Source organism: Pinus tabuliformis, chromosome 3_1 (genome assembly GCF_031772625.1).
Source record: "Pinus tabuliformis cultivar Carrire ecotype Pingquan chromosome 3_1, CPIR1, whole genome shotgun sequence".
NCBI classification, from domain to species: domain Eukaryota; kingdom Viridiplantae; phylum Streptophyta; class Pinopsida; order Pinales; family Pinaceae; genus Pinus; species Pinus tabuliformis.
In genome coordinates this window covers 702,922,900-702,937,594 of record NC_142301.1, presented here as the reverse complement: position 1 = coordinate 702,937,594, position 14,695 = coordinate 702,922,900, and the positions used below count along the sequence as shown (strand labels likewise).

Here is a 14,695-nt window from a genome sequence, read left to right as displayed (position 1 = left end):
TGCTCCAAGCTGCAGACGCTACCAGAGTCGTTTGGGAACCTGACGGGCCTCCAAAGTCTTGACTTATGCACGTGCTTCAATCTACATACGGTCCCAGACTCTGTCGGCAACCTGACGGGCCCCCAAAGTCTTAGCTTGTGCATGTGCTGCAATCTGCAGACGCTCCCAGACTCGGTCGGGAACCTGACGGGCCTCCAAAGTCTTTGCTTGGCCTGGTCCTCCAATCTGCAGACACTCCCAAACTCGGTCGGGAAATCGATGGGCCTCCAAAGTCTTCACTTGCCCTTCTGTTCCAATCTGCAGACGCTCCCAGACTCCGTCAGGGACCTGACGGTTCAAAGTCTTTGCTTGGCCGGGTGCTCCAATTTGCAGACGCTCCCAGACTCGGTCGGGAATCTAACGGGCCTCCAAATTCTTAACTTGGCTAGGTGCTCCAATTTGCAGACGCTCCCAGAATCGGTCGAGAAATTGAGGGGCCTTCAAAGTTTTGGCTTGGCTGCGTGCTACAATCTGCAAACACTCCCAGACTCGGTTGGGAACCTGACGGGCCTCCAAAGTCTTGGCTTGGACTGGTGCTCCACTTTGAAAACACTCCCAGAGTCGTTCGGGAACCTGATGGGCCTCCAAAATCTTTACTTGGCCAGGTGTTCCAATCTGCAGACGCTCCCAGACTCGGTAGGGAACCTGACGAACCTTAAAACTCTTTACTTGTTTGGTTGCTTCAATCTGCAGAGGCTCCCAAAGTCGGTGGGGAACCTGACAGGCCTCCAAAGTCTTGATTTGACTGGGTGCTTCAATCTCTTGATGCTCCCAGAATCGGTAGGTAACCTGACGGGCCTCCAAAGTCTTTGTTTGAGGTCGTGCTCCACTCTGCAGACCCCGCTACAAGTAGTATCCCCGAAGTGTACAAGTTAGACCAGATCAAAGCCCAGATGAAAAAGAGGAAATCAATAATGTGATTACAGTGAATATCGAGTATGGTTTTTGTATCCACACGTTCAACCGTGGAGGTTTTTCCTTTCTGTATTTTCATCATGTGATGATCTTCGGCTAGAATCAGTCTCTCTGGTTTAATCACACTACAATGGTGCAGAGTGTAAATTTTGGAAGCTAAGACAGTTGAGGTTGAATTTTCGATATAAATAAAAGTGGTACTCTGATTTTGTGTGTTAAAAAGATATCGGTGTATCAGATTCTGAATTCTCGAAGATTTTGTTTTTTCAAAGTTTTTTATTTCTGAACATCGTTGTAATCAAAATTTCGAGAGTGATCCAGCACACATTTTGGTTTTGTTTTTCATTAAGTGAAAAGAGTGAAAAATATGAATAACACAATCACATTCTCACACATTGAATATCATCATTTATATGCATTGTGAATATAATCGTTTATAGATAACTGAGGTGAATGGAAAGAGGTGAGATGTCTTGCATAACTAATGAAGTGTTTTACCTGGAATGATAATACAATTTTATAGACGAAAAACCATTGTGACAAGAGTATTTAGGTTAATATGGTTGAGACATGGAATGATAATATAATTTTATATAAGAAAAATCAGTGTGACAAGTCTATTCAGCTTAATATGGTTCAGACAATAATATATAATGTTTTATTTATCAAATTATAAAAAAAAAAATTATAATTATAATTTTATGTGGGTTTAAATTATATAAAAATATAATAAAATACCCAAAAAAAATTAATAATTATAATTTATTATAATAATAAAAAAGATTATAGTTATAATTATAATTATAATTTATTATAATTAATAATTAAATTTGTTTATATTTATTTTTGCAGTCGTTTATAGGAATTGCTCAAATGACTAAAAGTAGCTAGAAGTTGGGCAAAAAAAATTCAAGAAATCTTGCAATAGCAGTGTTTGAATCATGTTTTTGATGGTGGAAATGGATTCAACACCATCAAAAACTTATGTGCACCTAAAATCTTGAAATTTGATAGCTATAGCCTAGATTTACAAAAATCCCCGTAGGATTTTATTAAAATATTGTCAAATTTTCCTTGATTACAGCTTTAGTTTTATTCTCCATCTACTAAGCTTTGAGAGATCAAATCTTTTTTATGAAAGGGAATGGTTATTTTATTTAGAGAGATGAATTGAAAGGGGTGAGGTGGATAAGGAATGGATTTTTTTTACATGGAATGATAATATAATTTTATGTAAGAAAAATCATTATTGCCTCCAAAGATGCTCTTCCTCTCAGTATGGTACAAATGCTATAACATTTTGATGCACTCAAAATAAAATAACATTTAAATTTTAAAAATAAAATAATAATTATAATTATTGCAGAGGCGCTCTCGAGCCTAGAATGGCTGCAATGTTGCAGTGTTTAACATTTTCACTGGGTGAACATAAAATAAAATAAAATAAAAATAATTAATAATTATAATTATCAATAAAGCATTTTAACTTAGTCAAATTAATTAAGACTAAAAAAAGCGAAAATTAATAATCATATTTATATTTATAAGTAATAATTAAACCACTGTAAATGCATCTTAGATTCCATATGCAAATTTAGAGTGAAAAGATATTTAAACCCTCGAAGCGTGGAGTTAAGATGAAACCTGAATAATCTTAGATCAATTCACATTATATATATTATAATGGTTAAGTTGATAAAATGTTAGATTTAAAATAAAAATAAAATTCACTCAATTTCAAAAATTAATGTCAACTTCATTTACATTTATGAAATAATTGTTTGTAATGTCCCCTAATAATAATAAAAATAAGAAATAAGAAATAATATAATATAACATTAAAATATAAGAAAATAAATGATCAAGATAATAATAGTAAATAAATAATAAATAATTAAGAAAATATAATAATAATAAATGAATAAAATAATAAATAACAATACTAGAGTTCTAAATAAATATAAATATAAATAAACTATAAAATTAAGTAAAGTTTACCCCGGATGCGGGTGACATTAATTCCCGTAATGGAAATCATGCAGGCAATTAAGGTCTGGTACTGCCAGCTGCAGAGCAGCGTGGCATCCCGAGACCTCACCTTATGCGAGCAGGAGGAAGGTATTAAGGTAGGCTCGTTTTGCAGATACACATTAATGTCTCGCGCTGTTCGACGCAGCATTCTCTGGGTTAAAATCATGTCGATCTCCAGTGTTTTCATCACGCCTTTTGCTCAGTTCTGCGGCAACGGAACCTGGTTAGCAGAAGCTGAGGTTAATGGATTGATTCTGGTTCACTGCGGCAAGCTCCAGGGCGACGTTACCAAGGGTAAGCTCTCTCCTGTTCTGGATTTTCGCATTGGAAGCATTGTGGTGTTGTCTGAGGTGTTTTTGGGGATTTCTGTCTGGCATCCTTATCGCCTCAACCGTTTCTGTTATGTCGTCTCTGTTGTCTATAATATCTCGCCGCCCGACCACCTACTTGTCACCATGGTTCGTTCGGGCAAGAAACACAGCTCAGGAGGGCATCGTAAGAGTGGTTTGCCTTCCTCGGCCGGTCATACGGTGGAAACTAATCCGGCATCCATCAATCCCCCTCCCATCCACGAGGTTGTGCCTCCTCTGAGCTCTGGGTGTAGGCCAATCCCGAACTGTGCCTTCCAAACCACACACTTCAAGTTTCAAAGTAATTTGAACATGCCTCTTATTACTGCTCACATCACCATTATTCTTTCGAAAGAGGATAATCAGGTCACCCCTCTGGCTTGCATTGCTCCTGAGCCTTCCCAAAGCAGTGAGCATTCCATGGACAAAGATAGTCTGGAGAATTGGAATCGTGAGAAGTCCGGTCAGGAGGAATTTCTCAAAATTATTCCTCCACTGGAAGTTATAGGACATGCTGTTGAGGAAGGGACTCAGGGTGAAGCGAGCCATTCCATGGAAATTCCTGTCAGCGATCTGGGCGACAATGAAAGTTTGAAGACTGGTGGTGCAGGTATGGTAGAGGAGAAGAATTATGGCAAGGCAAAGGAGGGGTAGCGCCACCTGGGACTGCCTCTCTCTCTTTTTGTTTCAGCAACTGTTTCAGGCTCTCCGCCTGGTTTTAGTGCGCATGACCTGTAATTTTTGGCTTCCAGCTGGGGATTTAGTGTTATATTTTACGTTGGTTTGTACTGATTTTGGGTTCTGTGGCTCAGCTATCTTTCTCAGTTAAACATGTCTCTCTGTGTCTTTCATCTGGTCTCTTGCTCTTTGTAACTGGTCTCCCAAGCTTCTGTTTGTAAGGGAGCAGTTATGTTCTGTTGAGTGCCCTCAAACTATGTTTCCTGAGGCCTCAACCATATGTAAAAATATTTTGTCTCACAGTTAATAGAAGTTAGTATTTGCAGAGAAAAAAAAAATTAAGTAAAGTTTACAAAAAGTAAATTAAAATAAGAAAAAGTTAAATAAAAAAAACTATAAAAATAGTAAAAATAAATAAAGTTATGAAAAAAGTAAAAAAGAATAAAATAAGAAAAAATTATATTAAGAGAATTACTAAATTAAGTTAAACTTAAAATAAAGAAATAAAAGTTGCATGTTGACACATGGAGTGTGTGCATGCGGTGCCCCTTCCAATGTTTGCTCTATTTAATAGACGGTGAGGAAGATGAGAGATCATTCCATGATTCCATCATCCATTTTCTTGGGAGAAAAGTGTTGTGAGACAAAGGATTCCCTAGCAGTAGTACGTTGATTAAGGGCTCGGGGGTGGCTAGTTGTAGCAAGATTTTGTGCAACTGAGCCTACGGTTGGGTGAAGAGTCGTCCCCAAAACTTTGTTGCGGTTAACAGAATTCAAATAGCGTTCAACTCCAAAATCACAAGTAAAGAATATCATCACCACAGGTAAATTGTCTCTGCTCATATTTCCGAAATTTGATGTTAAATAGTTGATAAATTGCGTGTTGATTATAATTCGCATGATTAATCTAGTTAGTTGCATCTTTTAATTTTGGAATTGTTACATATGGTATCAGAGCAAAGTTTCAACTCTGTGTGACTTCTAAATATATGTTTGTGAAATAAAATAAAAAATAAAAAAAATAATACACCTTTTTTTTTCATTTTACAATATATACCTTCAAAATCATCATGTTTTAAAAAAATATTATTTTTAGTTAAATATTATTATATAGATGGTTAAATAAATATGATCCCTTGGAGTTTGCAACCATAACACCATTATACATCATATATTATATTCGTTATGTAGTGATGTGTTATTGGCTTTTCATGGGTGACTTCGACTTTAACTGAGTGGTATTTTATTGGTTTCCAATTTTTGTCCTACGGTTCCCCATACCTACTCAATACCATCTATTGGTTGACTGGCCGCCATCCGAAAACCCTGAAGTCCCCTCATTGTGCATTTTGACTCGACCGCCATACCATTCATCTTAATTATATGGTAATATATATATATATATAAAATAAATTTACGATCATTCTAATATTAACATCAAAATGTCATATTTGGAAGTTTGATAATTAAATAAACAATGGACGGTATAATAAATATAGAATATAGATTAAAATCAATAAAACACTTAAAACTCATTAAATAATTGTGTAAAGACATGCAACAATTTTTAAATTTCTTGATGCAAGAGAGTTTTAATACCGTGTGGAGTTTGGAAGTTATCGGGTTTTGAACCCTTGACTTGTTGCCTTAGTTTTGTCGTCAAATTCGGTGGTGGACTTAAGCAACGTGGTACCAACATGGTATTTGATGCCAATAAAATGATCATCTATTACCGGGCTTTCAGACAGTTTCACTGGTGATGAAATGGAAGGATGAGAATAAAAAAACAAAAAACACACACGAACCCACCAGATTTTCTCTATTCTTGTAAAGCCCCTCTTTCCTTGATTATTAAAACCCTTGCTTGATAGCCCATAAATTATTCCTTTTACATTCAGGTGTTTTCTCCTGATATATTATAATGAAATCGAATCTACAATACTCGATTCTCTTCCTTGAAATAATGAAACGCAATAAGATTTATTTATTTGTAACTTTCGGTAGTGTTAATAATTTTTTGTGTGCCTCCACGCAGGAGGGAACTGAGTTATGGATTATTAAATTTTGAGTCTTTCGAAAGATTGTCAAATAATTTAATTTTCAAGTTTTCTATCCTTATGTGATCCACCTCTCAATTGATGCAATTGTGAAGGAAGTTAAATTTCGAGAAAGCTCATGTTGTTTTAAATTGTTGCGTCGAATATAGTCTCATGTGCCCACCATGGCTTAGTTCACTCAGGGTTAAAATTAATACAATCAGTCTACTCAGCGATTTTGGTTAGTAAATTTATTAAGCTTTGTCATAAACGACCAATTCTATTTTTCCTTATTATTTAATAACTCGAGTTGTCGTTGAGTTAACTTGATTATCGAGATAGTTTTTTTTAGTAAGAAAAAAAGCTTGATAGTATTATATAATATTGTTCCAAATACAAATAGTAAGATAGAGAGGCTATATCTTGTGGCCCGGTATATACAGTATATGGAAATAATACTGCAGTATAACAAATACTAATGTTCTAGATACCAATCATATATAGTTTCTGTAGAGTGGAAACATACCCACAACTGGCGATATTAGAACCTGAAATACATGTACATTTGACGATAATCTGAAAGACAGGTTCATGATACATACCAGGGCATGTAGGAAGATCATTATATACCCAGCAATGAAAATTCCTAAATTTGATGCAAGACGTTCCCTAGTGATATGCTCATATTCCATTCTCCAGTCTGAGTGAGGAGTCCTTTCTTTGATAGTTAATCTGCGAGAATATTTTGGGATCGGTCGACATGGATGATGGAGTAATCCTTTGTAGATTTCCAGATAGAAGAGATTCTGTTCATCGATTTGGACAGATTGAGATTTTTTATGAAAATCTTACCGATTACATGGTCTATTATGAGTTTTGAGTCTCCATAGATCTACAAGGAATCAATATTAAGGAATGTACAAAAAAGAAGAAGACCATATAGAGACATGGCTTCCGCTTTATTGTTAGTCCCTTCACCCCATTCCAATATATTGCAAAAGGATGATCCTATTGTCGAGATAGTTATTTTGCTGAAGCTATTTTAGTATTGAATTTTGGGAGTTCCTCAACGTTTTCAGTAATTATACCCCATTTTTCTTTAATCTTCATAGTGTGATTATTAGTTTTTAATAATCATGCTCCGACAATACGTTATTCCTCTTTTCGTTCCTTAAATTTCCCTTGCCAGTAGAATATACGCTGGAAATTCATTGTTTTGCTTCGTTTATATTAGTCCTTTGATTATGAATTATTGAATAAAGAAGACTACGCGTTTAAAATTTTAGCATATTTGCATCTTGTTTCTTTGTACGAGTGCATCCGTACAGAGACTTTTCTCAACAATCTAATATCGCGAGATGGGGCGGAGGATCTATAAGATCCAAATTTTAAGCCCATTTTCTTAAAATTGTATTAAAATGGCAACCTCCCTTACTTCCATCGAAATATATGATACTATATTGAGGCCAGGAAAAACAAATTTAGTCACTCTTCACCGTGGATATTCCAAAACAAACAAAATGTAGTGTTTATCTTTGTATTCATATCTAAATAAAATAATATTGAGTTTAAATAAATATTTATGAATTGAATAACAATATATTTAAAACTTTAAGATATTGAGTGATTTTAATGCGTTGAGTATTCGTTTTCTATGGGAAATGAGATATTCATAGTGTGAAATATTCAATTTATTAAAATACATTCATGCAATAATTAACTCTTATGACCTTTTGCTTAAATCTATTTAAATTCTTATTCTCAACTCTCAATAAAAGTCGGGAGGAGTTCAATTCAAGAGTGACAAGTGAATCCTTTATGTTACATTAATGTTGTACGTAACGATTAACATTTATATTTATATTTTTGGTTGATATAAAAGTGTAATAGGAATTTTTTAATGATGTGTTTTTTTATTATTATTGAATATTATTAAGTTCTAATATATCATATATATATATATGTGAGATTAAAAAAAATGTTGTAAAATAATTTTATAAAATAATAGAATTGAAGTGTGGGAGTAAATTGATATTTCTAATAAAAATATTTTTTTAATATTATATATAGATATAATTTAGTAGTAGAGATTATAAATAGATAATTTCTTATTATATTTATTTAATTTTGCGAGTTTAAATTAAACAAATAATTTTGTTATATATCATGATTTCAATTAATTGTTATGTCAACATAGGAATGTGAAGTAGAATGTTGTAATGATGTGATGATATATGGTAATTGGACATAATTCTGATGAGAGGATCATGATGCACTTGTAGTTCTTACTTATTTATGATAATGATGTAGTATGCTCATGGTTAATATGATATGCATAGGGATTATGATGTTATGATATGAGGTATATTGACATGTGGTTCATTTATTATGTGATGATATGTCTTTGATATTCATATGTTGATGTTGTAACTTATGAGGATATTATGATGTGAAGCGTGTGGTAATTGCAAGAAGATTTTATAACATGAGAATGTGGTGATTAACAATAATGGTATGTTATCACGATGACATGCAAGAGTTGGCATATGGATTATTGTCTATGATATTATGATTATAACTAATGCAGTGGTTGCATGTTGAGATGTGGTGACTGATAGGAACTCCACAAATGGGCCGAGAGGGCCGTTTATTTGATGATCTCGTGGGAGCCCATACTTGCGAGGGAGAGTATGTAACACCATATGGGCTGGGGACAAACTCAATCAACACTACATATGCCAGTGGTTCCTTTGTCTTGTATAGCTCTTGATGGATAGCTCTTGAGGGGCTATGAGACCATCTTGAGAAGGCCAAATGCCTGATATTGTAGGCTAGGTGCTTAGTATTAGATTGGGATGCCGAAGTCTGGTGGGGGTGTATGGACTTCGATGCCTGGGGTTGTGTGCCTTAGTAGTTGTGGAGGGAGTGGGCCAGCCTTGCGAGATGCTCGGAGTCATTGAGTACCATACTGGATGTCTGCCTTGGGCCAGATGAGGTCTGAGTCAGGCGCGAGCCTTGGGGCCAGCCTTGGACTATGATACAGATCGAGGAGGTTTATGCCTGGTTCCAAAAGTGGGAAAAAGGACAGAGATTCTTTGAGATTTCCAGGGTGTTGTGAAAACTTTCGATGCATATTGGTTATACTAGTTCAGCAGAGGGTGTAGGGAAAACATGAAGTAATAAATAACTAAATAAATAAAATGTTAAATAACTCAACTTAACTTCGGGATGAAGTTCCTTAAAGAGGGGGAGTATGTAATGTCCCCTAATAATAATAAAGATAAGAAATAAGAAATAATATAATATAATATTAAAATATAAGAAAATAAATGATAAACAATAAAGAAAAGATAATAATAGTAAATAAATAATAAATAATGAAGAAAATATAATAATAATAATAATAAATAAAATAACAAATGTTCAGCTACATGCATTAACGATGCCGCTCAGGATCGAAGCTCTGGCCCGGGTGCACTCTCTAAGAATGCATCTACTCTCCGGCTCCACGGCCGCCTGGGCCTTGGCCTCCTGCCATGGCCCCTTCGGATTCTCCTCTGGAGGGAGTCGACCCTCAAAGAGCCTTCTCAAATTTGGTGAAATCCCCCCCTCCGCAACGCCCCAGACCTGCACTCTTAAGATTTGTTAAGAAATTGGATGTACTCCAGGAAGTTTAGTTACCTCCAGTCCTGCCTCGCATGGCGGCTTTGTCTCTTGCTGAAAAAGGTCTCATAGGTCAATCTATAGGCCTTTGGCCCTCTCCTATAACAGTTCAAAGATGGGTTGAAAGAAATTGGTCTCACAAAATTCAAGGGAAAATATCCATTAGGTTTTGTGGGAAAGGGTATTACACATTCCATTTTGAATCCAAAGAGAATAAGGATTTAATCTTCAGAAATGGGCCCTATTTCATGGACTCCAGGGGCCTCTACCTCAACAAATGGACCCCAGACTTTGACCCTGAACTGGATGTCCCCAGTGTTGTTCCGATTTGGGTCCGTCTCCCTCATCTCCCTCTCCACCGCTGGGGAGATGAGTCTGTTCGAGCCATTGGGAACGTTGTTTGCAAATATATTGACCATAGCGAACCGAAGGACAACATGCAAGCCTGCGCAAGGATCTATGTCGAAGTGGATCTTGACAAAGGGTTTCCCGAAGCAATAAAACTGAAAGTGGACAAATGGAGCCATGTCCAGCAACTAGACTACGAGCATATACCATTTAAATGTAAGGTATGTCACGAATACGGAAACTTTGCCAATAGATGTTCTAAACTTGTTGATGCAGAGAGCGGCAAACAAGAAGGCCATTGGGAATTAGTCAAAAAGAAGAAGTTTGCCCCTCCTTCCAAGCTTCCCTTGGAATCTGATCCTCCTGCTCCCTTTGCATCGCGTCCCTCTTCCTCCTCCCCTTCTTCATCTGCCCTTCCCCCTCCTGATCTGCCCCTCCCCTCCTCTTTTAATCCCTTTCTAGTCCTTTCTTCCCTTGAACCTCCTTCCGAGGATCCCTCCTTGCCCCCCTTGGTCTTATCCGAGCCTTCCGATCCTCACCCCTCCCATATCATCTCATCGCAGGCCTCCCTTAAGCCCTCTCTCTCCAGGATAACCAGAAGCTCTTCTAAAGATCATGGAACTTCCAGCGACACTTATAAGAAACCTGGACCCAGTAGAAAATCAGCCAAGCAGCACAGGGATGAGAACGCTTAGAAAGACATAGCCATAGGTACGCAAACTCCTATAGAATCTTTCATTCTAGGGCATCAAGAGAAAGAGACAAGTCACAAAGATCAAGAGAGGCGAGCACCTCTCCGCACGCCAAATACCCAATGATGAAAATCCTGTCTTGGAACAGCAGGGGTTTAGGGCACCCCTCCAAAGTCGCAGCCCTCAGAGATTTAATACATAATGAAAAGCTAGATATTTTATTGATTCATGAGACAAAACAAGACCAGCAAGAAATGAGAAGAATAATAGATCAGCAGAAACAATACAAAGGATGCACCAGTGATTCAAGAGGAGCTTCCGGAGGAATCACCACCATCTGGGATCACAGTAAATGGAACTGCACTTCAATAAATCTTCATCAGCATTGGATCAGAACCGCTCTGGACAGCAGAATAGACAACCATACTGTAATCATCTATAATGTTTACGCCCCCAACCATTACAGAGAAAAGGAAATTTGCTGGGATGATCTTAAGGCTAGCATTGATGGGGAGTTAAACTTAAATATCATAGTGGCAGGCGACTTCAATCTTGTCTTACACGCCAACGAAAAATGGGGAGGTTGTTTCACTCCAGATCCCTTTAGAGGCCGATTGGAGACTATTAGTCAAGAATATGAATTAGTGGATGTTGCTCCTAAAAACCGCAGGTACACTTGGAGCAATCGCAAGCTTGGCATTGGCAATATAATGGAAAGGCTCGACAGGTTTTTAATCAATATTTCGTTCCTTTCCTCCTTCTCCATAGGTTATGCTAGTGTCCTTATTACCTCAGCCTCTGATCACTATCCTATAACCCTCACACTGGAAACTCATTTCCCCCTCGGACCTATACCGTTTAAATACAGTCCCCTCTGGAATTGGGTCCCAGCAGTCAGAGAAATTGTTCAGGGGACATGGAACCAGCATGTAGAAGGCTCACCAGGCTTCATTTGGGAAACTAAACAAAGAAGAACCAAACAGGCGATTAAGGAATGGGCAAAAGCGAACTACAAGGAACCTGAGGAGACCAGAAAGAAAATCAAGAATGAATTAGAGAGCGTCCAAAGAAGGATAGAAGAACATGGCCTTTCTTAGCACAATAAGGAGCAAGAAAGCACTCTCTATTCACAGCTAAGCCACATAAATAGGGAGGAAGAATCCAAATGGCGTTTAAAGTCTAGGCAACTCTGGCTTCAAGGAGGCGATAAAAATACAACCTTTTTTCACAAACAGGCCACCGCTCGAAAGCTCAGGAACAACGTAAGCTCAATCTTGGATAATGAAGGAAATCTGCACAACACCCAAGAGGCCATCAGAAAGGCTGCCTCTGAGCATTACAGAGACCTTTTAACTGAAACTAAAGGAGAAGAGGATTACTCCGATTTGCTTCAACACTTACCTAAAGGAATCACTAAGGAGATGAATGACAGCCTGAATAAGGAAATTGAAGAGGAGGAAATCAGAAGAGCGATTTGGAATCTGAATCCTGATAAGGCCCCTAGGCCTGATGGATTCCCTATTTGCTTCTACAGGGCGTTCTGGGGTTTAATAAAAAAGGATCTGATCAAGATGATCAGATGGATTCAGAGAAAGGGTAAAATAGGCGGTTACACCAATGCCACCTTTCTCGCTCTTATCCCTAAAGAAAACCGGCCCACTTCCTTCCCCCGATTTAGACCCATTTCCCTCTGCAATTCCTCCTATAAAATTCTGTCCAAAATATTAGCATCTCGCCTCAAACCCCTCCTCCCCTCCTTGATCTCTAAAAACCAAGGAGGTTTCTTGCCCAACAAGCAAATCACTGATTCCATTCTTCTAGTGCAAGAAGCCATTCATTCGAGCCTCTCCAGGAAGGAGAAAGGGTTTATCCTCAAACTTGACCTGGCCAACGCCTTTGATAGAGTTAGGCATTCCTTCCTTATAGTTGTTCTTAAAAAGATGGGGTTTGAGTCGCCCTTCATTAGTCTTATCACTGCTTGCATCTCTAGGCCCTGGATTTCCCCTCTGATTAATGGCAGACCTGGTGAAGCCTTTCAATCCTCCTGGGGTCTTAGACAGGGTTGCCCCCTTTCTCCCTATCTCTTTATCCTTATGGCGGAATCCTTCAGTCAAGCTCTGGATTACAACAGAAGAGTGGGTCTCATCACTGGAATCAAATTTGGGAATGGAGCCAAGAACATCAATCACTCACAGTTTGCCGATGATACCTTGTTAATTGGAGGGGCCTCCACTACAATAGCAAGGAGGTTCAAGAAACTACTTGATCAATTTATGGGGTATTCTGGAGGCTTGGTCAATCAGCTAAAAAGCTGTATATATGGATGGAATACTTCAAATCAGGTCATTCACAATATCGCAAATATTTTTGGTGTCTCCTGCAATTTGGATTGGACCCATTTCTCTTACCTGGGCATGCCAGTGAGCCTAGGACCTCTGAAGGCTGGAACCTGGGACAGTATCATTGACAAGGTGAAGCGGAAGGTGCAGCAATGGGGATCACTGTGGCTCAACCCAGTAGGCCGCCTTATCCTCCTTAAATAAGGTATTTCTTCTCTTCCCCTCTATCGTTTCTCTCTATACCAAGCCCCAGCTACCTTTCATCACAAAATGGAAGTTGTTCTCCGCCATTTCCTATGGCAAGGAGGGAAGAACGACAAAAGGAAGTTCAACTTAGTCAACTGGAAACATGTCATTCAAACTCTGGACAGAGGAGGTCTCGGTATTAGGTCTCCCAAGTTCTTAAATCTAGCCTTTGGTGGAAATATTTCTTGGAGGCTCATAACTGGTCCTTCTTCGTGGTGGAAAAGGGTTCTGGAAACCAAATACTTGAACTTCCCCAGACAGCAGTTACTCGACTCTGATATTCCCAACAGAGACTCTTCAAAAATCTGGTGATTATGTAAAAAAATCTATTCCATTCATGACTCAGAATATATCCAAAGTCCCCATGGGAGGAGCTAGTATTAATATTGGGGCTGATAAAATCGTGGGACAGTAGCCAATAAACAGGCACGAAGAAACCATCCCTATTCTAAATTTTTTCAGCAATAGGGGTATCCACTATCTAGATCAAATCTCTAGCTGGGATCCACAGTCTCATATCTGGCTAGGGTGGTCCTTTCCTATTATCCACAGTGATCTTAACTCTAGCCTAAGCTCTCTGCAGTCTCTCCTTCACAGTAAAGCTCCCATCAAGAAGAATGAGCTGGATGGCTTTCGTTGGGATTTAACCAGATCGAATTACATAGTCCAAGCAGGCCACCAGCACATCTGCAATAGCACTTTCCCCATGACTTTATGGAATCACTGGAAAATGGTTTGGAAGTCAGAGGCTCTTCCAAAAATTAAATTTTTTATATGGGTCCTTCTAAAGGGGAAAATCTTAACAGTAGAGAATTTGCAAAAGAGGGGTATCAACGGTCCATCTCGTTGCCCCAACTACTACAATGCTGAAGAAACTATGTATCATCTTTTTGTCGAGTGTCCCTTTGCTGCTGATTGTTGGAAAAAATTGTCTCTCACTAATAACTTACCATGGAACTCTCAGTGCTCTATAGTGGAAGTGATCCACATCTGGAAAAAGAGCTATCCCTGGAAAAATAAAAGGAGCGATCTAGTGAAGAGAGTATGGAATACTCTCCCCTATACCATGCTATGGCGTATTTGGCTAGCAAGAAACCGGAAAATCTTCAAGAACAAGAGCTCAGCCACAAGAATTATTTGCAATAAGGCCAAAAATCTCGCCTTGGAAACTATTTTTGTCAAAACCCAAAGCAACATAGATGTAGCAATGTATAGTGTGGAAGAAAGAAGTTTCATTAGTTACATTCTGGACAAAAATAACAACGCTAAAAAAGGTAACATGGTGAACGATCAACGCAGTCAGGAAACTCACTCTTGGAAAATCAGGCTAAAAGAGGAGGAGTTTGTAAACTGGATAC

The 14,695-nt window shown here is 38.0% G+C and overlaps 2 protein-coding genes across 2 annotated transcripts; both read left to right on the top strand.

Annotated features, from left to right (window-relative positions):
* The first annotated feature begins 11,006 nt into the window (after nt 1-11,006).
* On the top strand, nt 11,007-11,849 carry LOC149189092 (uncharacterized). The gene has a single exon (XM_089410121.1). The coding sequence runs from the start codon at nt 11,007-11,009 to the stop codon at nt 11,847-11,849; it is 843 nt and encodes a 280-aa protein (XP_089266247.1).
* A 996-nt stretch (nt 11,850-12,845) lies between these two features.
* On the top strand, nt 12,846-13,295 carry LOC149189091 (uncharacterized). Its single transcript, XM_089410120.1, has one exon. The coding sequence runs from the start codon at nt 12,846-12,848 to the stop codon at nt 13,293-13,295; it is 450 nt and encodes a 149-aa protein (XP_089266246.1).
* Nucleotides 13,296-14,695: the final 1,400 nt, after the last annotated feature.

Coding starts and splice junctions, on each gene's coding strand:
- LOC149189092 (XM_089410121.1), top strand. CDS start 11,007: ATGAGAAGAATAATAGATCAGCAGAAACAATACAAAGGATGCACCAGT.
- LOC149189091 (XM_089410120.1), top strand. CDS start 12,846: ATGGCGGAATCCTTCAGTCAAGCTCTGGATTACAACAGAAGAGTGGGT.